This window comes from Streptopelia decaocto, assembly GCF_964273445.1.
Source record: "Streptopelia decaocto genome assembly, chromosome: Z".
In the NCBI taxonomy this organism is placed as follows: Eukaryota; Metazoa; Chordata; class Aves; order Columbiformes; family Columbidae; genus Streptopelia; species Streptopelia decaocto.
This window is the reverse complement of record NC_138657.1, coordinates 32,862,536-32,887,877: the sequence shown is the minus strand read 5'-3', so window position 1 is coordinate 32,887,877 and position 25,342 is coordinate 32,862,536. Positions and strand designations below refer to the sequence as shown.

The following is a 25,342-nucleotide window of genomic DNA, read 5'->3' as shown; positions in this document are numbered from 1 at the left end:
TTACAGTTTTTAATATCAAACAGTGAAGACCCATTTGATTTCTAAATATTGATTTCTAAACTGACCATTCTGAATGCTTTAAGGAGTAGTTTGAATTACTTTTAGGTTGTTACTGAAGTCAAAAACCTAATTTTAAATTAAGAACACATAGCTTAAATATATCCTGAAGCAAAAAATCAAGTAATATATAGTCTGCACTCAAAACTTAAGAACTAATATACATGAGGCAGCTGCCCTCTGAAAGTGATTTTAGAAAAAAATTAAATCTTAGTCCAACACTTTGTTTGCTCACAGTATTTAAACTCCTGAGTCCTGGGATCTGCTTCAGTCAACAAAATAATTGGCACTTTCATTGGCAACTTTATTTACTATAAACTGCAAATAAGGATTTGAAGGTACAAGTGGTCCAGAATGGTCTCATCCCCCAAACAGTAGCTGTTGTCCATTGTTTGTTTTAGAATGTTTCTACCCTCAGCCTCTGTGACAGTGAAATAATAAAGCAGAAAACTGAAAGTGGTGTGGACAATTAGAGTCACTAACTCTCATTTTGTATTACTAGCTTAATAGGTTAGTTGCAATGATCCTATTCACTATATGTTTTCTTTTTCCTCGTTCTCTCTTTTCCTCTTTTTTTTTTTTTCCTACTGAATTTTCAGGGATTAGAACCTATTAAAATTTTACCAGTACAGGGGAGGGGAGGTGCAAATATTTGCATATGGGAGGGTAAATAATGAAGCTCACCTCTGCTTCAAAACTTATGGAAGGAGAAACAGCATATCTAAAGACGTTGGTTTCTACATACTTCTAAAGTTGCAACATTTGTGGCTTATAGTTACTGTCCATATAGCCAGAAACCTGTAAAATGTGTAATCTTTTTAATTCTACTCTTCTAAATATTTCAAAGAGCCATTTATTTCTAATTTATCAGATATTTATATCTAAAATGTTCGAACAAATTATTTCTGCTTCACATATCACAAACTGGCAATGAGAAAAAAACTCACACATCACCTAAAGATGTAATCAACAAAGTCAGAATATATTCTCCAATCTTTATGATGCTAAGGTTCATAATTACAGGTCTTTCGATATTCTGTGTTCTTCTTTACATTTCTTTATATTTCTTCATGTTTTCTTTATGTAACAAAAAGGAAAAGTAGTCTTCAGTTAAACACACAAAACCAAAAAAAAAGTCTATGATAATACTTTATTTTCTCTCACCTGGGGAAAAAAAAAAAGTTGAAATTTAAATTTTTCTTTTTCAACAGAACACTTCATTAAAATTGTTTTATAATACTCTGGATTTTTGAGTTGGAAATCATAGTCTTTCACTATCATGGTCTGTCAGTATAAGAACCTTTTGGATTCAACACACTACACATTTAGAACACAGGTTTGCAATGAAATTTCTCTGACATTTCAGGAAGAGGAAATCACAGAGGTCATTCTCATGAAAAAGTATTAGATGGTACAACACACTGAAAATCCAGGATGTTCTATACATTTTGTGAGAGGATTGTTTGGTTTTGAAATGCTTCATTCACTTAAATTTTAGAAGGTGTGAGGTTTTTCAGTAAGTGTGGTGTCAGTACTGAGTGCATAGATGAGTTAACACTTGATCCAGAATAATCAAGATTGATCGAAAAGTTCTTCCTGTGGAATTCACTGACAATTGCATTGTCTTCCTGCGCCTGACTGTTTTCCAGATGAGAGCGTAAAATGAAAAGTTCAGCAATACCTCCATATATTTCTGTATTCAGCATGGACGTGGCTTATCTCTTTTTAATTTTCTTCTAGGCCTTTTCTGGAAACACAAATGCAGACAGTGTCGTATACTATAAGCTTCAGCATTCCATTAAAGCAAGATTTCTCCGTTTTGTGCCTTTGGACTGGAATCCAAATGGCAGAATTGGAATGCGCGTTGAAGTGTATGGATGCACATATGGTAAGTGTTTTGCTGAGTCAGCTAAATGAAATGACTATTCATCAATGTCTTTTGCTATCTAAATTACACTTGAAAGCAGATATTTCTAAGCTTATATTTAATCTTGATAAAAAACTGATTCAATAAGTTTATGTGCAGACTTCACTATTTCCTCATTATCTAACAATATGTGATGCTTGTTTTCCAGTTTCCTCTGTGTTGGAATGAATGATGTGGGCATAATCTAATAATTGATTTACTGTGAACTCTTTTTTTTTTTTTTATAGTCTTATAAACTGCATCTTAACATTGTATACTTTCTACTTGAAGGATGAAATGTGGAAAATGAGCCAATAAGACCATAAAGAGGCAGACCCACAAATACACAACTGAAGGATGCTTCAAAGTTGTTATATATTTAAGGAGTACTTTTGACTATTTTTTTTTCATTAACAAATAATTAATAACTGACATAAACATCTGGAAGAATACATAAATGTTACGGTTGTATTGATCTGGTGGATAATGTAAATCTTCCTGTTGTCTTTCTGTAACGGTTCTTAATCCCTGGACATTTTAGAAAAATATTCCTCTTAGCAAGTTGTTTACTGCTTTTTTGTTCTCCACATCTTTTTTTCATGAGGGAAACAGGGTTTTTTTAAGCAACCTTTTAAATTGCTCATTTTAAGTACTTTTGTCTATTGTTTTCTCAACTTCTATGCTTAAGTAATGCTCTACACAGCTGCTCTCTTCTACATGGTGTCTGTATATCTCTCTTCTACTTCCATTTGTTATTATCCAAGGTCATGATATAAGGATATTGGAAATTTCAACCTGGCTGCAGAAGATAGGGTCACCTCAGAAATTAGGTAAACTGCCCCATCCCAGAAAACAGACTGCTCATGTCAGGAGAAAGGTGTGAGAAGCTAGAAACACAGAATTCCTCAGTGACATCTGCCTGAAGGATGGTTTCATGACTTATGATTCCTGGAACAATCTAATACTACTGCTGTAACAGAGAAATATTGCCAAGATTTAACTTACTCTCCACTGTTTTAAGTACAAGGACTACTAAAAGTTAGAAATGGAGGCTGAACAGATGACTTTATCATTCCCAGCTGAAAGCTCATCTGGGTCTTCCATTTGAAATCTCTGTGGTACTTGATGAGAATGCCTTCTTTCTTGCCTCTAAGCTTCACTGAAAATGAATCTCCTTTGCTTTCTCCTGGTCCTATACCTCATGCATTTGACAACGTTGAAATCCTTACAGAAAGCCCTGTTCTCAAACATTTCCACACTGAAGAGCTCCTTTGAACAGATTTAAAATTTATAGATATTAATTATCTATATTCACTACTGTCATTTCATCTATCACACCTTGCAAGATATCGTATGCCTTTTTTTATATTCTTATTGCCATGTTGCCAATGGAAAAATCTACAAGTCTAAAGGATAAAAAGGTTAAAAATAATAAGTAGTTAAACACTGAAAACATGTGTGTTGTCAGTAACAACTTTTGAGGAAGATTATGTATTTTTCTGTATTTTAGTTTATTGGTATAGGGTCAATCCTATAGGTAGAGTATGGAAACAAATCATTCTAAGATTAGGCTGAATTTAAAAGGAATATTACTTCTTCCATTATCCATGGTAATACAGTACATAAAGAATGTGATTGTGTTAAAAAATATAGAAAAATTTTAAGCTGGTTAAAATTTTCTTAATATTGATGATGTTGTGAGTTCTTGAAATGCTTGGAGTTTTTCCTATTTGTGAATGCTTTCATTCCAAATGAATTGCAGACTGTTTATCATTTTTTTCTTTTGAACATCTAGAATTACCATATGGTTTTAGGAGTTCAATTCAGTGGTTGTTGTTGAAGACAAACCATGTGATTATAGTCTTATAGTTGTAAAATACATTTAATAATTTGAAAGATGAACTATTTCTCTCTAGTCTTTTCCTCTGTTTATCAGAAACATGCAGGACATGTAGTTATTGTTACAGTAATTATGCCTGTCTGTTTCTGAATTACTATGTACTTTTTCAGGTGGGACCATAAAATTAAAAAAAAGTAGAAATGCCAGTGATATCTATTTTAACTTTAATTCACACCTTCCAGATTTCCCATTTTTCATTCATCCCTTCAGAGAGAGCTCACTGGGTCTTATATTGTAAGAGTAAACAACTCTCCATTTCCAACCAAGTATGTGGACTGTGTTCTGTATTCAAGTGCAAATGAAGTAATTTCTTCCTTCAGTCTTATCAGTTGTAAATTACAGAACTAAAACTAAAACTGCAAGAATATATAAAGCTGATTTCAGTATTCCATAAAGTGATACTGGAAAATTGCATGTCTGCTACATCCAAAATAAGTCTTTACTATCTTAGTAAAGTAATACCTACAGGACAACTGTTGTCACTACTTTCAAGTTGTTGTTGCTCTGCTATTTTCCAGTCAAATATCTGCTCTGAATAACTTAGACCATTATCCTCAGAACTAACATTTCCCCTTTAATTACAGTCTCAATGAGGTTGGGTAATGTTGGTCATAGGTGTTCAGATGATAAACCAGGTTATTATGAGTTTGGTTTTTTTTTTTTTTTTTTTTTTTTGCACTGACCTGCTTTTTTGCTATAAACTTTTTAGGCCAAGAACTGTCACATTTTATGCATCTAGAAGAAATCCTTCCATTTTCGCCTTTTAGTACTTATGGAATAGAAAGACCAAGTAAGGGTAGTAAGTTAAGGAGTTATTTGAAACACTAAAACACTAAAAGAGATCCTCTGTATTGTTTATGTTTAGTTCTTCTCCTTCCTCACTCTGCTACCTCTATTACATTCCTCAGTGTTCTTGCATCTCTTCTATATTTTTTTTTTTGTCTGCAGACAAAATCCTCTTGTGTCATGACTACAAAACACTCTGTGATGCCAAAAAAGAAATCTCATTCAGTTCTTCCTATTTAACACATCGAAAAGAGACTGATTAATCTCTGCAGATATTTCCTGTGTCTTGTTCCTGAAATGTCAGATTGTGACAGCTAAGCTGTATAAAACAGAGTTGAGGTTAAACTATCCCCTGGCACTAAAAAAAGGAAAATTAGAAGTCTCTTTGGTTTATCCTTTTCTCCCTTCATTACAACACTATCTTTCTCATTCCATCCTCTAAAACAGCTTTTTCATATGACATAAAGGTAGCTTTAAATGTAGAAATGAAAAGTGTATGAAATTGTAAGAGAAAAATAGCTGGGAACTAAATGCACTTTGTTCATTAAAACGTCATGAGATGTAGATCCTATCAACAAATGTGTTGAAGCTTTTTGAGCATTCCCTTCCTGGTTGGAATGCATAAAATCGATGGCACAGTTACATCTCCCAAAGATGGACTTCTCATTCCTTCCATAACGGGGATAATGCATTTTTAAGGGCTTGATGTAAATGTGATTTTTAAAAAAAAGCCTATTTTAAATATGTTAGATCATGAACAATTTTATTTTCCCCAAAAGGCTTTGCTTAAAGCAATATCTAAGATGCAATTTACCTAACTTTTCTGAACCCTGTGAACCTTTTCATGTCTGCTTTCTTCAAAACTGGGAAGGGCCAGAGGGCAGTTTGCATATTTTGATAAAATTGGTCAGGGCTAAGGATATCTAAAAAAAAAAAAAAAAAACCAAACAAAAAAACCAAAACAGTTTGCATTGTTTTAAGTCTGGTTTTTGGTTTGTTTGTTGTTTTGTTTTTTTTTTTCCCTTATAAATCATGCAATTAACTAATTTAAAGATCAACAAAAATAAAACTGTTTCTCAAAGAAAGATATTGCAACTAAAACTTCTATTCATGATCTCTAGAACTCTTGATCTATGATATGTGAGGAGGCTTCCAGAATTTTTAGTTTCTCAGAAGTGTAAGGTATTCTCACAGTATACCTATGATTTAGATTGAATCAATTTGAGAAAGATAGATTGTGATTGTGAAGAAAAGGAAAAAAAAAAAAAAAGAGTGTTCACAAAGCAAATCCACCCTTTCTTATTTTCCTTGTTTATAATAGTAAAGAAAACCTGTGGAGACTGATGTTCAAGCCCAGACACTATTAGAGTTGAGCTGAGAGTAGTTAGTAAATATGAAAAAGGAAAATGTTGTGGCACCCTGGGTATTTGGGATCATTCCTTCTATCCTGATAATGTTGTAGGACACACAAGCTTTATCTCTCATAACTCTTTCAATTTATTTCTAGTGGTAATGCACAGATGGTGAAGACAAAATGTCTGTGAAACATTGATTAACATCTGCAGTTTTTTAGCAATCTTCATTCATGCATGGTGGTAGGGAGAAGGTTTGATTTTGTTTATTTTTCAAATTTGGACAGAGTAGATTTTGCTTCTTAGGAGCTAGTGCTGCAGAATAGTGAAAGACATTTTGGAGAGCTGTGATAAACGTTGTTTATGCTTTTGTCTCGATAAGTAATAAGAAAAGTATGTTCCCAATCAAAAAACCCTGCTGGTATCAGTATCTAATAAGAATATATATAGCTAGCTGGTTTGATAGATACATAACAATGTACAAATTCTATTATTTAAGTTTTTAATGTAGCTGTTAAACTTCATATTAAATATTTAGGTTTAATATTGATTATTTATTTTACTGTCCACATTAATTCAGTAACATAATGAAGTAAAATAGTCAACCTAGGATTCCTTTTTAGGTAGAATGTCATATTTGTTCACTGTACATTTGGTAATTGAATTCTTCACAAAAATGAAGTGCATTATAAACATGTGAAAAAGACAAAAAACTATATTTAAAAATAAAGCTGCATTCACTTGACAAGAGTTTTTGAAAATGGAATATAGATTAGCAACTTCAAGTACTGTAGTTAATTTGAACTGAATTCATTTCACAGAATCACAGAATTACACAGAATCACAGAATGTTAGGGATTGGAAGGGACCTCAAAAGCTCATCCAGTCCAATCCTCCTGGAGCAGGAATACCTAGAAGAGACTACACAAGAATATGTCCAGGAGGGTTTTGAATATCTCCAGAGGAGACTCCACAAACCTCCTGGGCAGCCTCTTCCAGTGTTCTGTTACCTTCACTGAGAAGATGTTTCTTCTCAAATTTAAGTGGAACTTCTTGTGTTCCAGTTTGTACCCATTACCCCTTGTCTTACTATTTGTTGTCACCGAGAAGAGCCTGGCTCCATCCTCATGACACTCACCCTTTACATGTTTATAAACATTAATGAGGTCACCCCTCAGTCTCCGTCAAACTAAAGAGCCTTTCCTCATACGGGAGATGCTCCACTCTCTTAATCATCTTTGTTGCCCTGCATTGGACTTTCTCCAGCAGTACCCTGTCTTTGTTGAACTGAGGGTCCAGAACTGGACACAGTATTCCAGGGCACAGTAAAGTGGAAGGAGAACCTCTCTCGACCTACTAAGCACACCCCTTCTAATACACCCCAGAATACTGTTGGCCTTCTTGGCCACCAGGACACAATGCTGGCTCAATGTCATCCTACTGTCCACCAGGACCCCCAGGTCCCTTTCCTCTACACTGCTCTCTAATAGGACATTCCCCAACTTATACTGGGACCTGGGGTTGTACCTGCCCAGATGCAAGACTCTACACTTGCCCTTGTTATTTTTCATTAAACTTTTCCCCACCCAACTCTCCAGCCTGTCCAGGTCTCGCTGGATGGCAACACAGCCTTCTGGCGTGTCAGCCACTCCTCCCAGCTTAGTGTCATCAGCAAACTTGCTGATAGTACACTCTATTCCCTCATCTAAATCGTTAATGAATATATTGAATAATACTGGTCCCAGTACAGACCCTTGAGGCACTCCACTAGATACAGGCCTCCAACTAGACTCTGACCCATTGACCACGACTCTCTGGCTTCTTTCTTCAGCTGGTTCCCAGTCTACCTCACTACACAATTGTCCAGACCACACTTCCTCAGTTTAGCTGTAAGGATGCTGTGGGAGACTGTGTCAAATGTTTTACTGAAGTCAAGGTAGACCACATCTGCCGCGCTGCCATCATCTATCCACCCCCTTCTGTCTTCATAAAGGTTATGAGGTTGGTTAAGCATGACTTCCCCTTGGTGAAGCCATGTTGACTGCCCCTAATGACCCTCTTGATATACCTTGATAAGCCAAGGCACCAAAGATGGCACCAAGGATAAGTTGTTCCAGCACCTTCTCAGGGATGGAGGTGAGGCTGACCAGTCTATAGTTACCCATGTCCTCCTTCTTGCCCTTTTTGAAGACTGGAGTGACATTTGCTCTCCTCCAGTCCTTAGACACCTCTTCCTTTTTCTCAAGACTTACAAAAATGATGGAGAGTGGTCTAGCACAGTATCACAGTATGTTTGGGGTTGGAAGGGACCTCAAAAGATCATCCAGTCCAATCCCCCTGCTGGAGCAGGAACGCCTAGGTGAGGTTGCACAGGAACATGTCCAGGTGGGTTTTGAATGTCTCCAGAGAAGGAGACTCCACAACCCCCCTGGGCAGCCTGTTCCAGTGTTCTGTCACCCTTACTGAGAAGAAGTTTCTTCTCAAATTTAAGTGGAACCTCTTGTGTTCCAGCTTGATCCCGTTACCCCTTGTCCTATCATTGTTTGCCACCGAGAAGAGCCTGGCTCCATCCTCATGGCACTCACCCTTTATATATTTATAAACATTAATAAGGTCACGCCTCAGTCTCCTCTTCTCCAAACTAAAGAGACCCAGCTCCCTCAGCCTTTCTTCATAAGGGAGGTGCTCCACTCCTTTAATCATCTTTGTTGCCCTACGCTGGACCCTCTCCAGCAGTTCCCTGTCCTTTTTGAACTGAAGGGCCCAGAACTGGACACAATATTCCAGATGTGGTCTCACCAGGGTGGAGTAGAGGGGAAGGAGGACCTCTCTCGATCTACTAACCACCCCCCTTATAATACACCGCAGGATGCCATTGGCCTTCCTGGCCATAGGGCACAGTGCTGGCTCATGGTCATCCTGTTGTCTACCAGAACCCACAGGTCCCTTTCCCCTACACTGCTCTCTAATATGTAATTTCCCAATCTATACTGGAACCTGGGGTTTCTGCCCAGATGCAGGACTCTACACTTTCCCTTGTTAAATTTCATTAGGTTATTCCCCGCCCAACTCTCCAGCTTGTCCAGGTCTTGCTGGATGGCAACACAGCCTTCTGGCGTGTCAGCCACTCCTCCCAGCTTAGTGTCATCAGCAAACTTGCTGATAGTACACTCTATTCCCTCGTCTAAATCGTTAATGAATATATTGAATAATACTGGCCCCAGTACTGACCCCTAAGGCACTCCACTAGATACTGACCTCCAATTAGACTCCGCACCATTGACTACCACTCTCTGGCTTCTCTCCTTAAGCCAGTTTGCAACCCACCTCACTACTGTATTGTCTAGACCACACCTCCTCAACTTAGCTGTGAGGATGCTGTGGGAGACTGTGTCAAAGGCTTTACTGAGGTCAAGGTGAACCACATCCACCACTCTGCCATCATCCATCCACCTTGTTATGTTCTCATAAAAGGCTATGAGGTTAGTCAAGCATGACTTACTCTTGGTAAAGCCATGCTGACTGCCCCTAATAACCCTCTTATCCTTGATATGCCTTGAGATGGCACCAAGGATAAGCTGTTCCATTACTTTCCCAGGGACAGAGGTCAGGCTGACCAGTCTATAATTACCCAGGTCCTCCTTCTTGCCCTTTTTGAAGACTGGAGTGACATTAGCTTTCCTCCAATCCTCGGGCACCTCTCCCGTTTCCCAAGACTTGGCAAAGATGATGGAGAGTGGTCCAGCAATGACTTCAGCCAGCTCCCTCAGCACCCACGGATGCATCCCATCTGGACCCATGGATTTATGGATGGCTAGACTATTTAATTGCTCCCTAACCCAGTCCTCATCAACTAAAGCGAACTCCTCCATTGACTTGGCTTCATCCAGGGTCTCAGGGGTACAGGGCTCCTCAGGACAGCCTCCGGCAGAGTAGACAGAGACAAAGAAGGCATTCAGTAATTCTGCCTTCTCTGTATCTTCTGCCACCAGGGCACCCACTCCATTCATCAGTGGGCCTACATTGCCTCTGGTATTAGTTTTATCTGCTATATATTTGAAAAAGTTCTTTTTGCTGTCCTTGACCCCTCTTGCCAGCTGTAATTCTAAGGAGGCCTTGGCTATCCTAGCTGCCTTCCTACATCCTTTAACAGCAGCCTTATATTCTTCCCAACTGGCCAGCTCCCTCAGCACCCACACGTGCTTTCCATCTGGACCCATGGATTTATGGATATCCAAATTGCTTAATTGCTCCCTAACCCAGTCCTCACCAACTAAGGCAAACTCCTCCATTGTTCTGACTTCCTCTGGGGTCTCAGGCATACAGGGCTCCTCAGGACAGCTTCTGGCAGACATTTCCATGTCAACATTTCCATGCTGACAATGTGAAGAAATATTTTTAGTGAAATTAAATAAAATTAGTAAATAGATAATAATTTTCTGTTGACTTCCAAGAAGTCAACCAGTCATTTGAAAAATAACTTCATATTTTAATGTGTCCTTTACATCTTCTGTATTTCACAAATGTATCTTTCAAGGGTAATTACCTTTTCCTTCATTACTTATGAACTGTGAATTGTCTATGAGCTTGTTATAGTGTTAACAGTTCCTTTGTGTGTATCTTGTTCAATCTGTATTGATTTTAACAGATAGTCTTTTGTATTATGGGGATAAAATCAATTGGCCTCCTCTCCTCTCCTCTCCTCTCCTCTCCTCTCCTCTCCTCTCCTCTCCTCTCCTCTCCTCTCCTCTCCTCTCCTCTCCTCTCCTCTCCTCTCCTCTCCTCTCCTCTCCTCTCCTCTCCTCTCCTCTCCTCTCCTCTCCTCTCCTCTCCTCTCCTCTCCTCTCCTCTCCTCTCCTCTCCTCTCCTCTCCTCTCCTCTCCTCTCCTCTCCTCTCCTCTCCTCTCCTCTCCTCTCCTCTCCTCTCCTCTCCTCTCCTCTCCTCTCCTCTCCTCTCCTCTCCTCTCCTCTCCTCTCCTCTCCTCCCCTCCCCTCCTCTCTCCTCTCCTCTCCTCTCTTCTTCCCTCCTCTTTCCTCCCCCACCCCGCCCCCCTTCCCCCCTCCCCTCCCTCCCCCTCCCCCTCCCCCTCCTTCTCCTTCTCCTTCTCCTTCTCCTTCTCCTTCTCCTTCTCCTTCTCCTTCTCCTTCTCCTTCTCCTTCTCCTTCTCCTTCTCCTTCTCCTTCTCCTTCTCCTTCTCCTTCTCCTTCTCCTTCTCCTTCTCCTTCTCCTTCTCCTTCTCCTTCTCCTTCTCCTTCTTTCTCCTTCTCCTTCTCCTTCTCCTTCTCCTTCTCCTTCTCCTTCTCCCTCTCCTTCTCCTTCTCCTTCTCCTTCTCCTTCTCCTTCTTTCTCCTTCTCCTTCTCCTTCTCCTTCTCCTTCTCCTTCTCCTTCTCCTTCTCCTTCTCCTTCTCCTTCTCCTTCTCCTTCTCCTTCTCCTTCTCCTTTAAAAAGAAAATAGATTTTACCAGAGTACTGTCATGGAGCTGTAAACTGTACCCATCTTTTAGCAGCCATGAGAAGTACAAATGTAAGTGAGTAAATCAGAAAGCATATAACCATAATACCATATTACAAATTCCTCAATATTACTCTTACTTCATCTGTAAAATTTAGGAGTTTATTATTTTGTCTATTATAGTACAGAATAAAGCAGGTCAAGGGAGGTGATTCTTCTACTCTACTCTCACGAAACATTAGCTGAAGTACTGCATCTGGTTCTGGGGTTCTCAGCACAGCAAAGACATGAACCTGTTAGAGAAGGTCCAGAGGAGAGCCATAAAAGTTACCAGAGGGCTGGAACACCTGTCCTATGAAGAAAGGCTGAGAGAGTTGCAGTTGTTCAGCCTGGAGAAGAGAAGGCTCTGGGGGGATCTAACTCTAGCCTTTCAATAATTAAAGGGGGCTTATAATAGAGATGGAGAGAGAATTTTTTTGCAGACACTGTAGTGACAGGACAGTAATGGTTTTAAACTGAAAGAAATTATATTTAGAATGGACACAAGGATTTTCTATTATTATTATTTTAATTTTTTTTTTTTTATGATGAGGATGGTGACATAGAATCACAGAATAATAGAATCACTTCAGTTGGAAGAGACCATCAGGATCATCACATTTACATGAGAAGCTGTGGATGACCTCTTATTGGAAAAGTTCAAGGTCAAGTTGTACAGACTTTTTGAGCAATCTGGTCCAGTGAAAGATAACCCTGACCATGGCAGGGATATTGTAATTAGATGATCTTTAAAAAGTCTCTTCCAACCACAACTATTGTATGATTCTATGTTATGAAGGTGTCTCTTGAGGTGAGTCCCATCTGACCATGTAGGGTAAAACCTGGTGAGGAGAGCTCAAAACTAGGAATGATGGGGGAGGTAAATGATGGCCCAAAATGGTTTGAGAAGGACTTCAGGGCAGCACAGACAAGAGAGACCATGGAAACAATGAGCCAGGGCTGAAGTTCAAACACTTGACCATCTCAAGTGCCATCACACAAATAAGGAAGTGCCACTGTGAGGACAACATGATGGGGTAGTCCTTTTCTTTTTTTCTGAGAAATCACCACAAGTGGATGCCTTTCTGAAGTACTTGTGTGCTAACACATATGATTTGCAGAACACACAGAAGAAACTGATGTCTTCAAGCATTTGAAAGACTTGATCTCACCATGACCACAGACACATGGTGGAATAGCTTGCATGACTGGAGTAGTGCAATGGATGGTTAGAGACTGTTTAGAAAGGACCATCCAGGACAATGAGGAATGATAGTCAACATTAACATGAGCAAGCAGGAGGGGTGCATAAAGCTCTCCCTAGGAACAGATGATGTGACAGCTCAGAATCTGTAGATTAGGATAAGAGGATGAACCAAAGATGTTGTGGTGGATGTCTGCTAAAGAATGCCTGATATGGGAGAAATGGATAAGGACTTCTTCAGACAAATGAAAGAAGGTTTAGTTTCACAAGATTTGATCCTTACTGTGGGCTTTAATCATCCCAGTATCTGCTGGTGGGACAACATAGCTGGGCATAAACAATCCAGGAGTTTTTTGGAACTCTTTGATGATAAATTCCCAACACAGGTGGTGAAGAATCTGAAAAGAAGACACAGTATTTGCCCTCATACTTACAAACAAGGAAGAACTGATGGTAAACATGAAAGCTGGTGCAGCCTTGCCTGCAACGATCATGAGGCTCTGATGTTCAAGATCCTGAGAGAAGGGACAAGACAAATAGTGGAAACATAACCCTGGCCATCAGAAAAGGAGGCTTTTTCATACTCAGGGAACTGACTGGAAGAGAGAAATGGAAGTTGGTCCTGAAGACAAGTGATATCCACTAGAATGGATTGACTTTCAAGAATCATTTCATCCAAGTGCAAGAAAAGTCTATCTCAACAAACAGAAAATCAAGCAAAAGTAGCAGACGGACTGCACAGACAAACAAGGAGCTTCTACCTGAGCTTAGGAATAAAAATAAAGCATGAAAGAGATAGAAGCAAAGTCAGATGACCCAAGAAGAATACAGAAACATTATCTGAACATGCAGGAATGTGGTTAGGGAAATCCAACCACCTGGATTTGAAACTGCTAAGCATCACGAATGACAAAAAGAAATGTTTTCAAAAGTATATCAGGAGCAAAAGGGAGACCAGGAAAAATACAGGTTCACTCCTCAGTGACACAGGGAACCTAGGGGCAAAAGACATGGCTATGTCCAAGATACCCAATGCCCTCTTCTCCCTGAGCTTTGCTGATAGGATTTGCATTCAGGAATCTCAGATCCACAAGAAAAACTAGAACAAGGGACACCCTAAGTGAAGAAGGGTCAGGTTATATAACATTTGAACAAGTTGGACACGTGTAATTCCATGGGCCTATTGGGATGCACCTGAGAATGCTGAGGGGATTAGCCATGGTAATTTTGAGGACACATTTGTTCATCTGTGAAAGGTAGTAGCAAATGGGAGACATTCCTAAAGAATGGGAAAAAAAAAAAATCACTCTTATAATCAACAAGTGCAAGAAGGAACTACAAACTAATCGGCCTCATTTCAACCTCTGTGAAGATGAAGGAGAAAACAATCCTAAAAAAAAACATTTCCAAGCACACAAAGAATGAGAACATTATTTGCAGTAGTCAACATGGTTTTATGAAGGGGAAAACATGCCTGACCAAACTAATAGATTTCTACAGTGATATAAAAGGCTTGGTGAGTGAAAGGGAGTGTTTGGTGTTATTCATCTTGAATAATATCCTTGTAGTAAACCTGTAAGCACAGGCTGTTTAAGTGTATAACGAAGTGGACTGAAAAAACCTGAACTGCCTGTCTGAGGGAGTTGTGGCCAGTGGCACAAAGTCAAGCTGAGCATATTCTCTTGTGGTGCAACCCATGGTTTGATACTGGTTTCAATGCTGTTTAACATCTTCATTAATGACCTGGATGACAAGGCAGAGTGTATGTTAAGCTAGTCTACAGCCAATAAAAATTTAGAGGACTGACTGACTCAGCAGACAATTTTGATGTCATTTAGAGGGACCCAGACATGCTGGGGAAATGAGCTGACATGAATGTCATGCTGTTCTAACAAAGGGAAGTATAAGTCTTGCACATGTGGAGGAATAATCCCACCAAGGAATTACTAGTACAAATGGGAAGGGGGGTGGGATGACTGTGACTTTGAAGAAAAAGACATGAGGGTTCCTGTAGACAACAGATTGACCATAAACTGACAACATGCAGTTGCAACACAGAAGGACAACAGCATACTGGGTTGTTTTTGGAAAGAGTATTGCCAGCAGGCTGAGAATCTGAAATCTGAATTTCTCAGTCCAGTTCTGGGATCCCTACTACAAGAAAGTCATGGATATACTGGAGTAAATACAAAAAAAGGCCACAAATATGATTATGGGACTAGAGTGTCTGCCATATCAGGAAAGGCTGAGAGGGTTGGGACTGGGGGTCACAGGGAATCTTACTAACGTGTATTAATACCTGATGGAAGGGTGTAAAGAAGACAGAGCCAGAATCTTTTCAGTGGTGCACAGTGACAGTACAAGAGGCAATGGGCATGAACTGAAATACATTCTTTTCCTGTGAGGATGGCTGAAAACTAGCATGAGTTGCTCAGAGACATGCAGCCTTTACCCCTGGAAATACTCAAAATGTGATTGGACACAGCCCTGAGAAACCTGCTGGACGTGACTCTAGCTTGACTGAGGAAGCTGGACAGGATGATCTGCAGATGTGCATGGCTGCCTCAACAATTCTGTGATTCTGTGATGTCCATACTGGAAAACTGATGGTCAAAGTCTTGTATTCCAGTACAAAAACTGTAGTGCAGCTTAGTTAAACTAGTAATATATTTATGATGCCAGAAAAAAGAAAAAAAAAAAAAAAAAAGAGAGAGAACAAGGCTCTACTCACAGTTGGCAGATTTTTATTTCCTAGAATAATATGGCATGGTATTATTTTGAACTACTGTGCATATATCCATATTGATTTTAATAGTGGCTTAAATCTACTCTCTGCATGAAGGCCATGAAAAACAGGTAAATGTAACAGATATATTTTTTCACTTCTTTATATTGTTAATTATAATTAATTGCAGATGAATTAATAGAGATTCTTACCCTAAGAATATAGCAAGAACAGAAACGGTCAAACTACGTAATGGCTCAAAGGCAAGAAAGACCTTTCAGCATGTGAGATTAGCACTAGATTGGAATAGAAGCTGGATCTCTTCTGCTCACCTTGCCTTATTTTCTAATGATAACATCATAATTAAAACAGGACAGTCTTAGTATTTGGAGAAGAATATGAATAGCAGAAATAAGCTATATTTTACTTGGCACAGGTGAATCTAGAGATGTTAGTGGTGGGACTTAATATCATATTGAAGTAACATGCAACTGTTTCTTGTAGACATAGCATTATACATTATCTTTCATTTCTTTACTTCTAGGGTCCGAGGTGGTTGGCTTTGATGGGAAAAGTTATCTAATTTACACATTTAATCAAAAACTCATGAGTGCACAGAAAGATGTGATTTCTCTGAAGTTTAAGACAATGCAAAGTGATGGAATTCTCCTCCACAGAGAAGGACAAAATGGAGACCACATCACCCTGGAATTAATTAAAGGGAAGTTGTCCCTTCTCATTAATTTAGGTAACAGCTCATAAAGTCTAATATAGTTATGAGGTATTATTAGAGACTAAAACTTTTTTTTTTTTTTTAAATTTGTTAAGTGGATCTTATTGTATGCCATATGATAAACTAGCAGTTTATATTTGGATAATTATATTTTCCCATGGAATTAATAGTTTTGTTTTTTTTTTCTTCTTTCAAGGTGATACTAAAACTCATTCTTCTAATGCCCAAATTAATATTACACTGGGCAGCCTTTTGGATGATCAACACTGGCATTCAGTTCTCATTGAGCACTTTAACAATCAAGTAAACTTTACAGTGGATAAACACACTCATCATTTTCATGCAAAAGGAGAATTCAATTATTTGGACCTTGATTATAAGGTGTGAAAATTACCTTTCCTTTATTACATTTATTAACTTTGTTATGTAAATGCAGTGAAACAAGCAAAGGACACTGAACTTAAGGAAGTTTGAAGTGTTAAAGACTTTAGGGATTTTCTTTCTCCGAAAGGAATGAATCAGAGGAAGAGATGTTCTGAGATTACTAATGTTCCTCTAGACTCACAACTCAAAATATTCAAAATACCATTTTTTTCATCTCAGAATTCATTATTTTAACGTCTTTGTTTCAGTAGTGCTGTAAATGTGATAAACAGTATGTAAACATAAGGAATGAGCCCCAACTCCAAGCTATTATTTTATGGCTTGATGAAAATTATGATAAATCAGCATAAAACCATTCTAGAGATGTTTAGATTAGGACTTAAATTCCTGTTAAATCTGGTAAATGTACTGTGAAAAAATCTTTCTCACATGAATTGTAGACTCATAAAAAGGAATAGATGTAATTTGTTCTGAGTTTCCCATCTATGGTTAAAAATGCCACTATTTCACCATTGTAATATGATGACTAGCTGCTTTACATTTACCCCTGTCCTGTTTGCTGGATGAGACAATAAGTGACAGAGCAGAGTATCTTGAACCCATTGTTCTAACCATTTGAGATTTTAAGCATTTTAGAGTAAGATTTCAAGCTGTTCTGTGTCTGCATTATTCCTTTTCAAAAATGATGTTCACAAGATTAAACTAATGATTCAGTTAAAAATTTCTGAATCTAAGCTACAACACCAAGGCTTGGGGGATCATAATAACTTTTTTTTTTTAAAAAAAAAAAAAAAGGCGAGAGAGAAAAAAGGAACAACAAATATTAGTTTTAACTGATCAGCAAATAAATTTATTTTACTAAATCAGCCAGTATTGCAAATTGATTTTTTTCTCTTAAAAAACTGTAGTTTGAAGTATACCTTATCAATACAATGTAGAAAGGAAAGCAAAAGCTGGGAAAAAAAAAGACTAAAATTTCCAAAAACTTGTGAACCACTGCATTTAGAATTGAAATTCTGATGATAAAAAGTTATCAGTTTAATAAAGTAATGAAACATGAATTTTTTCTCATAAAATTGTTTAAATATTAAGTGACATTTCAGTTTAAGAGATAAATAGTATAAACTGACCTTCTCTACAATGTCAGACAGAATAGCTTTGGAATGAGTGAGTTCAAAAGTTCACTTAAACTGTCATCTTGTTTCTCATGGTGCCCAAGAGTGGAAGCATAGGCATGAGTATAACTCAGGTCACCCTGTAGCAATGCTTTCCTAAAATAATCTGCTGCTTTCTAACAGTTTCTGCCTCAGGGACTTATTAAGGCAGAGTGATATTCTTAAATTTAATAGCTCTCAGTGGATTTTAATTTTTATTAAATATTCTAATGTCTTTCTGAACCCAGGTAAGCCTACAGCATCACATCCAAGAATTGCACAGGCTAAGCATTTTGAGAGAGAAAAAGGATCTCCTTTCGTTTATTTGAATCTACCCTAAAATAATTTAATTAGATGCACTTTTGTTCTCTATTATGGTGGTTATGATTTGCATATAGTGAAGAAGTCAGGCTCAAATTCCCTAAAGAAGTTGTTAGTGAATTCTCCCTTTCTGCACTGTCTAGTGTGGTATGCATGTACTGGTCCTTCTCCTCCTTCTCCTTGCTTTTGCAATTGTAATGGACTGTGAAAACTAAAAAGACTCTGTACTAAGCAACTGTTAATAGGCACCCTCAGAAGAAGAATAAAGTCAACATTTCAGAATATTTTAGTGCACACATACGACTTGATATAGGCTCATTTTTGTCAGCCTGTTCTTTTAATACATAGATGTGATTCAAGGAAAAAGCCAAGAAATAGCAGATTCATTATGTCTTTGACATCTGCTCTTAAGCTATTGACAACTTCTTTCCTTAGAAAATTATTTAATAGTACCATTGATTTCTCTTCTCTTTCTAAGCTCAGCTTTGGAGGGATCCCAGTGCCTGGAAAATCAGGGACATTGTCACGCAAGAACTTTCATGGGTGTTTTGAAAATATTTATTATAATGGAGTGAACATTATTGACCTGGCCAGGAGGCATAAATCTCAGATCTACTTTGTGGTAAGAGATTCATAGTTAAGAGAGGAAAAAAATAAGTAAAATAGAGAAAAGAAAAACACAACAGCTGCTTTCAAATGCAATCTATTAACACACAGTTCCAGTAAAATCTATGTTGTTTAATGAAAGAAAAAGTGAGGAATCACCTAATAGCGATATTTTATATTTGTTGCTGTACAGTATTATCCAGTAATGAATGGAGGATGCATTTTATTCCTAGGTTCTTTATCTGATATACAGATATGTTAGATCTCTCACTGTTGTGTGGTATCTCACTGTTGTGTGCATACAAAAAACAGTGAGTGAAATAAGATGTATCTGAATTCACTGAAGCTCTGGCTTTGACTTCTGTACCTGACTAGAAAGAAAACCAGCAGTAAATTTTAAAAGCCTTCTGTTGCTTAGGACAGTGATCCACTCTGTTTTCTCCAGAGCATTATAATTTTGATATATAAGTTCTGTTTGTAAATCTATACTGCCCTTTGTCTGAAAAGCTGTAGTTTATGTTGGTGGTTTAATCCATTTATAGCGATGTGGCCAACAGTTGTATTAGATAAATCCCTATCATTTACAGAAATGGTTCCGATAATGAACCAGCTTTCTGTGTTGCAGAGGTTGTCTATAAAGTTTACTAAGCCGTTTGGTTTGGTTTGGTGTTTTGCTTTTTGTTTGTTTGTTTTTCTTTTTTGTTGTTGTTGTTTGTGCTTTTTGTTTGTGTTTTTTTTTTTGTTTTTGTTTGTTTTTGTTTTTTCTCTCCAGTAGTACAAGACCCATCTCTATCTGCAATATTTACATATTTAGCAGCATGAAATGCAGAGTCATAATGCAAACAATCAGTTCAAAATAATTAACAAAATAAGACATACTTTGAAGATCCAAATCTTTTATTTGGATTTTGGTTCAGACTATGAACTAGCATATTTGGTCCTCTGACCCAGAAAAAAATGGATGACAAACATCTTTTCTCTAGTGAAGCTCGACTGAAATATTCCAGAATGAACTGAACTGATACTTCCGTATAATGTCCTGTCCACAATGATGATGGATATTGATGAGAGGGCAGTTATAGGAGGCAATGTGTGGACTAGTGAAAAGGGAATGTTGAAATTATTGTCATGGGAATCTTTGTCATCTTAATCTCAAGTGATTTAAACTGTTGTGCTACTTTCAAAACTATTCAGCAGATGTTTTACTATGTAAACGTGCCAGAAATTATCTATGTCACTATAAAATCCTTGTTAAATAGTGACTTTCCTGGTCTGATACAGAATCAGTCAGGGGTCCAGATAATGTGGAGGAAGAAGCTGCAGATGGTAAGCTTTTAGCATCTTACAAGGTTCATTAACCTGATGGCTTCCTTTTCACTATGGGTCAGTTCAGTTGACTATTCATTTCTCTACAGCTGAGGTCATAACACAGAGCTTTTATCTATTTATACATTTTCCTTGAAGAAACTGATAAACTTTAACATCTTGCCTTGCCAGGGGCTAGTGAGTATTTTTCTTTTTTTTTTTTTTTTTTTTTTTTTTTTTACTATAAGGTCAAAGATTTATGTGTGTTCAAAGGCTTAATAGTTCTTTGTGTTTAACATAAGTTAAATGCATTTTAAATTCTAAAGACATTGATCTTTTAGTAATCATCTGTACAGAACAAATTATTCATTAGTTCAAATTGTGTTGGCAAGTCATTAGTTCAAAGTGCATATTGTATCACTATCAGTAGTCATAAAGTATTAACTAACTCTGACACAGATGCAAAATATGTGTTATTCCTATTCCATTCTTCTCATCTATATCACCCAGTACAACCACAGATGCAGGTTAAGCTCACAGTTTGTCAACAAATTAATCCACAAGTTTATCTAAGAACCAGTGATTTCAGAAGCAGTTAAGCAAAAAAAAAAAGGCTAGATGCCTAAATAAAGCTCATGATCTGGTGTATATGGACCTCCTTGAAAACCTCATTTCTTTCTATTTATGAAGAGTATGTTTCACATTTGTAAGTAGCAAGAGTTTGTGTGTGGAATTTTCTCTGACTATTTGAAAAAAACAAATATTGGGGTCACTGCACATTTCCAGATGCATTGATTTGGAAAGACTGCATCTTGGTCTGGCAAAATACTGCTTTCTCAAATTTAGCACTGACTTAAACAATCAGTATCCAAGCTCAACATTTTTCTCTACATACAGCCATTTAGACCTATGTGAGTATTTGTACCAAACCTTGCATTCTGTGGCATTTTATCTGACATTCAGAAATTTGTCAACTCCCTATTGGTTCCTGAGGCTGAGCTAGAACAGAAATAAAGCAGGTCTGTCTAACTCCTGAATTGTACATATAAGTTAGAATCTTACCTAATTTGCTGGAAAGTCCTTGCCACTCTTTTCTCAGGCAGATATGTTTGTTCTGTTCAATTAGGCAATCATTTCTCAAACTGATGATGTTCCTACTTGATTTTTAGACTAACATGTTCAAATATTAGGATCTATGCACAATGTTTTGAAACTGTAGTTTCCACGCAAAAATTCTCATCACCGTTTTTCTCCAAAACTTCCTAATGCTGTATTTGTTTCATTTCTTTCTAGGGAAACCTGTCCTTCTCATGTTTAGAGTCACAAGTGGTTCCTGTTACATTTTTGAACTCCAGTAGTTACCTGATACTGCCAGGCAAATCAGGGGAAGATGACATATTCATCAGTTTCCAGTTTCGCACCTGGAACAAGGAGGGACTTCTCTTATATAGCAAACTACATGAGGCTTCAGGTGGATTCTTCTTATATCTGAGTGATGGAAAAGTTAAAATCAGTCTTCATAAAGCAGGAAAAGCACTGAGTGACATCGTTGCAGGTAACAGAAATGAAGGAAAAAAAACCCACAAGGATTCTTGTGTATAAAAATTTGGTAATGTAAAGTCATTTAAATTAGTGGTTACATTCTTGGTTTAGTTCTATGACTAGTATGCGCGCAACTATGCTTTGTTTATGTGACTTTTAATCTCAAACACTTGTGGTTTTGTTTGTTTGTTTGTTTAATTATTTCCCACTATGATTTAGTAGAAGTGACTTGCAATAATACAGGCTACAAAGTTGACTCCTTAGCTTTATATACACACAGTATCTCATGTGTATAATTTGGGAAATTTTAGACATCTAAACAACTTGTTCAGTTGTGAAATGTAAACAAGGTAATTTCTTGTTCTGTCAAGCTAAACCATTAAGATGTTTTTCACCATTTGTCAGAGCCTTCACAAGGCACCAAGTAACTCATTTTTCCATAAAGTTATCACAGAATTACAGAATGTTAGGGGTTGGAAGGAACCTCAAAAGATCAACTAGTCCAATCCCCCCACTGGAGCAGGAACGCTTAGATGAGATTACACAGGAATGTGTACAAGCAGGTTTTGAATGTCTCCAGAGAAGGAGACTTTACAACCTCCCTGGGCAGCCCTTTCCAGTGTTCTGTCACCCTTACTGGGACGAAGTTTCTTCTCATATTTAAGTGGAACCTCCTGTGTTCCAGTTTGTATCCATTGCCCCTTTCCCTATAATTGGTTGTCACCGAGAAGAGCCTGGCTCCATTCTCATGACACTCACCCTTTACATATTTATAAACATTAATGAGGTCACCCCTTAGTCTCCTCTTCTCCAACCTAAAGAGACGCAGCTCCCTCAGCCTTTCTTCATAAGAGAGATGCTCCACTCTCTTAATCATCTATGTGGCTCTGTGCTGGACTCTCTCCAGCAGTTCCCTGTCCTTGTTGAACTGAGGGGCCCAGAACTGGACACAATATGCCAAATTCAGTCTGTCCAGGGCAGAGTAGAGTGGGAGGAGAACCTCTCTCGACCTACTAACCATACCCCTTCTAATACACCCCAGTATGCCATTGGCTTTCCTGGCCACAGGGGCACAGTGCTGGCTCATGATCATCCTGTTTTCCACCAGGATCCCCAGGTCCCTTTCCCCTACACTGCTCTCTAACAGATCATTCCCCAGCTTATACTGGAATCTGGGGTTGTACCTACCCAGATGCAAGACATTAATTTTTTGCCACCCAACTCTCCAGCCTGTCCAGGTCTCGCTGGATGGCAGCACAGCCTTCTGGCATGTCAGTGGCTCCTCCCAGTTTGGTGTCAACAGTAAATTTGCTGATAGTGCACTCTATAAATATTGTTATAAATACTATGTTATTTTTAGAGGTCTCAATTACAGAGCTGTCCATTAAAATTGGATAGAGGACAGGTTGTGTTCCACGAAGCTGCGGCAATTCTGAGTTTACATTTATATACATATATAACAAGGACAAAAAAATCGACACTGGATCATCTACTTTTGGTAGTGTGCACTGCTAGAAAGCCCTCAGGCTAAGCTGAGATTTTCAGAAAGCATGCTCTCTAGTGTTCTTTGAAGTCATGTCCTTGTTGGTAAAAATATATATATGAGGACAAAAGGATGAGGCAAATATAGTAAGATACAGTCATATTAGAGAGTATACAACTGGAATCCTGAGAAACAGCTGCCAAATTTCACTTCCACTCAGTCTGGGAGTAAAAGGACTCCTTGATAAAGAGGGTCCTCAGTTATCTTAGTGCCATTAGTGCTTGATTTGTGACATTAGTGCTGAGCCAGCCAGGAATCTGCTCCTTTCATGAAATATGAAAGCAAGACAGAGCTCACACCATCTCCATCTTTCACAACTTTAAAAAACAATGTGAGAAGCAGTAACATCCTCGTGTGATAATTTCAATACCTTCACCCAGCAGTGCTTCATCACTAGCATAAAATGCTGACACTCCATACATCAAAACCACCTCAAAGTTTCTCATGCTTTATATAAACAAATTGAACTTTTCCTCTTTCTTCTAGGTGGATAGAATGATTGTTTCAGAATGAGTCTTCAGGCAGGACAAACAGGATGACAGATATTTGGTAGATAAATGGGATTTCAAAGAATATATGAAGATGAGGAAATGAGTCTAGGATTGGAGCATTTTCTATATGGACAAGGAAGACAACCAGAGACCACTAGCCAGAGGAATATGTCATAGAAACAGTGGCTAATATGGATGCATAAAACACAATGATATTCAAAGAATCAGTTCATTCAATAAGTCGACATAAGCATGTATTTCATACTCATAAAGCAGGACGATTATTGGTGAAAAAGAAGCCAAGCTGGTTCTAGTAATATAACATGTAAGAGAACTTCATTTTGCATTGGTACTTAGAAACAATTTAAAGATTTGAACGCATTAATAATTTAATCTTATATAGAGTATATTCGTTGGAGTGATAGGAATCTTTCGGGGAAGTTTTCAAGCCAGAATACAGAGAGCTTAATGATGTTGTTTAATGCTAGTTTGTTTCGAGCAATAAAAAATACAGTAAGTAAATTAAGCAGTTACTGCAATAAAAAATTAAGAATAAAATACTTATCATAGATATGAGGTGAGGTTTAAACTGAAGGGCTCTGGGGGCAGGGTCCAAAATGACAATGCTCATGGAATTACATCTGACTACTGAATAACCTAGGACAACCAGAGCAGGAACAAATATCCCTTAGCTGTCTCCCAAGATGAGAACCGGAAAGCGAACCACCTCAAGGGTACGTATGGTTATGGTGGTTCCTTCTGCACCCCTCAGGGGATATTTGTGTGCTCGATTACTTTTCTGAAGGGCCTATACACAAATGTATGCTGCATGGGAATAAAGAGTGTGTGGTCATATAGGCCCTGATCTCATTGCAGACACAGAGACTTGGTGAGACAGCTTGCTTGTCTGGAATGATGTCATGAATAGCTATGTACATTTTAGGGAAGATAGGCCAGTAAAGTGAGGTGGAGGAGATGCACTTTATTTGAGAGAGCAATTGGAATGTATCAAGCTCTGCATAGGGGGAAATAAAGAATGAGTCGAGTCCTTATGGGTAACAATTAAGGGAAAGGCGTGGGTGTTTACTACAGACTACCTGATCAAGAAGAGGAAGTTGATGAGGCCTTCTACAGATAATTGAAAGTAGCCTCAAGATCACAGGCCCTGGTTCATATGGAGGATTTTAATTACCCTGACTTCTACTGGGAAGACAACACAGCTAGGTACACATGGTCCAGGAGGTTACTACAGAGCATTGATAATATATTTTTGACCCAGGTGGTCAAGGAGCCAATGAGGAGAGATAAGATACTGGACCTTCTCCTAACAGACCAAGAAGGACTGATAGGGGATGTGAAGGTTGGTGGCCTCTGCTGCAGTGACCATAAGATGATGGAGTTCAGGATTGTGTGTGGAGGAGGAAAAGCAACAAGTAGGATTACAGTTGTGGACTTCAGGAAGTCTAGTTTTGGTCTCTTCAAGGTCCTACTTTGAGGAATCCTGTGGGTTAGGGCTCTAGAAAGCAGGAGCATCCAAGAGAGCTGGCTAATATTCAATTATCACTTCCTCTGAGCTCAAAACCAATGCATCCCTATGAGCAAGAGATCAAGTAAAGGGACTAGGAGGCCAACATGGATGAGTAAGGAGCTTCTGTCAAAACTCAAATGGAAGAAGGATGTTTACATAAAGTGGATAAAGGGACAGGCCACTTGGGAGGAATATAAAATCACTGTTAGAGTATGCAGGGACGAGATGACAAAGTCTGAGGTCCACTTGGAATTAAATCTGGCAAGGGATACCATGGACAAGAGCTTATTTAAGTACATCAACAGCAAAAGG

At 38.2% G+C, this 25,342-nt stretch overlaps 1 protein-coding gene across 1 annotated transcript in view; it reads left to right on the top strand.

Moving 5' to 3' along the window:
• Nucleotides 1-25,342, top strand: part of CNTNAP4 (contactin associated protein family member 4) — a gene marked incomplete at both ends in the record, with an annotated part of 249,687 nt that overhangs the window by 150,922 nt on the left and 73,423 nt on the right. The window contains 5 exons of the mRNA XM_082075208.1: nucleotides 1,798-1,945; nucleotides 15,968-16,171; nucleotides 16,353-16,537; nucleotides 18,494-18,637; nucleotides 21,220-21,481. Coding sequence (XP_081931334.1) covers nucleotides 1,798-1,945; nucleotides 15,968-16,171; nucleotides 16,353-16,537; nucleotides 18,494-18,637; nucleotides 21,220-21,481 — 943 coding nt within the window. The remainder of the gene's footprint in view (nucleotides 1-1,797; nucleotides 1,946-15,967; nucleotides 16,172-16,352; nucleotides 16,538-18,493; nucleotides 18,638-21,219; nucleotides 21,482-25,342) is intronic.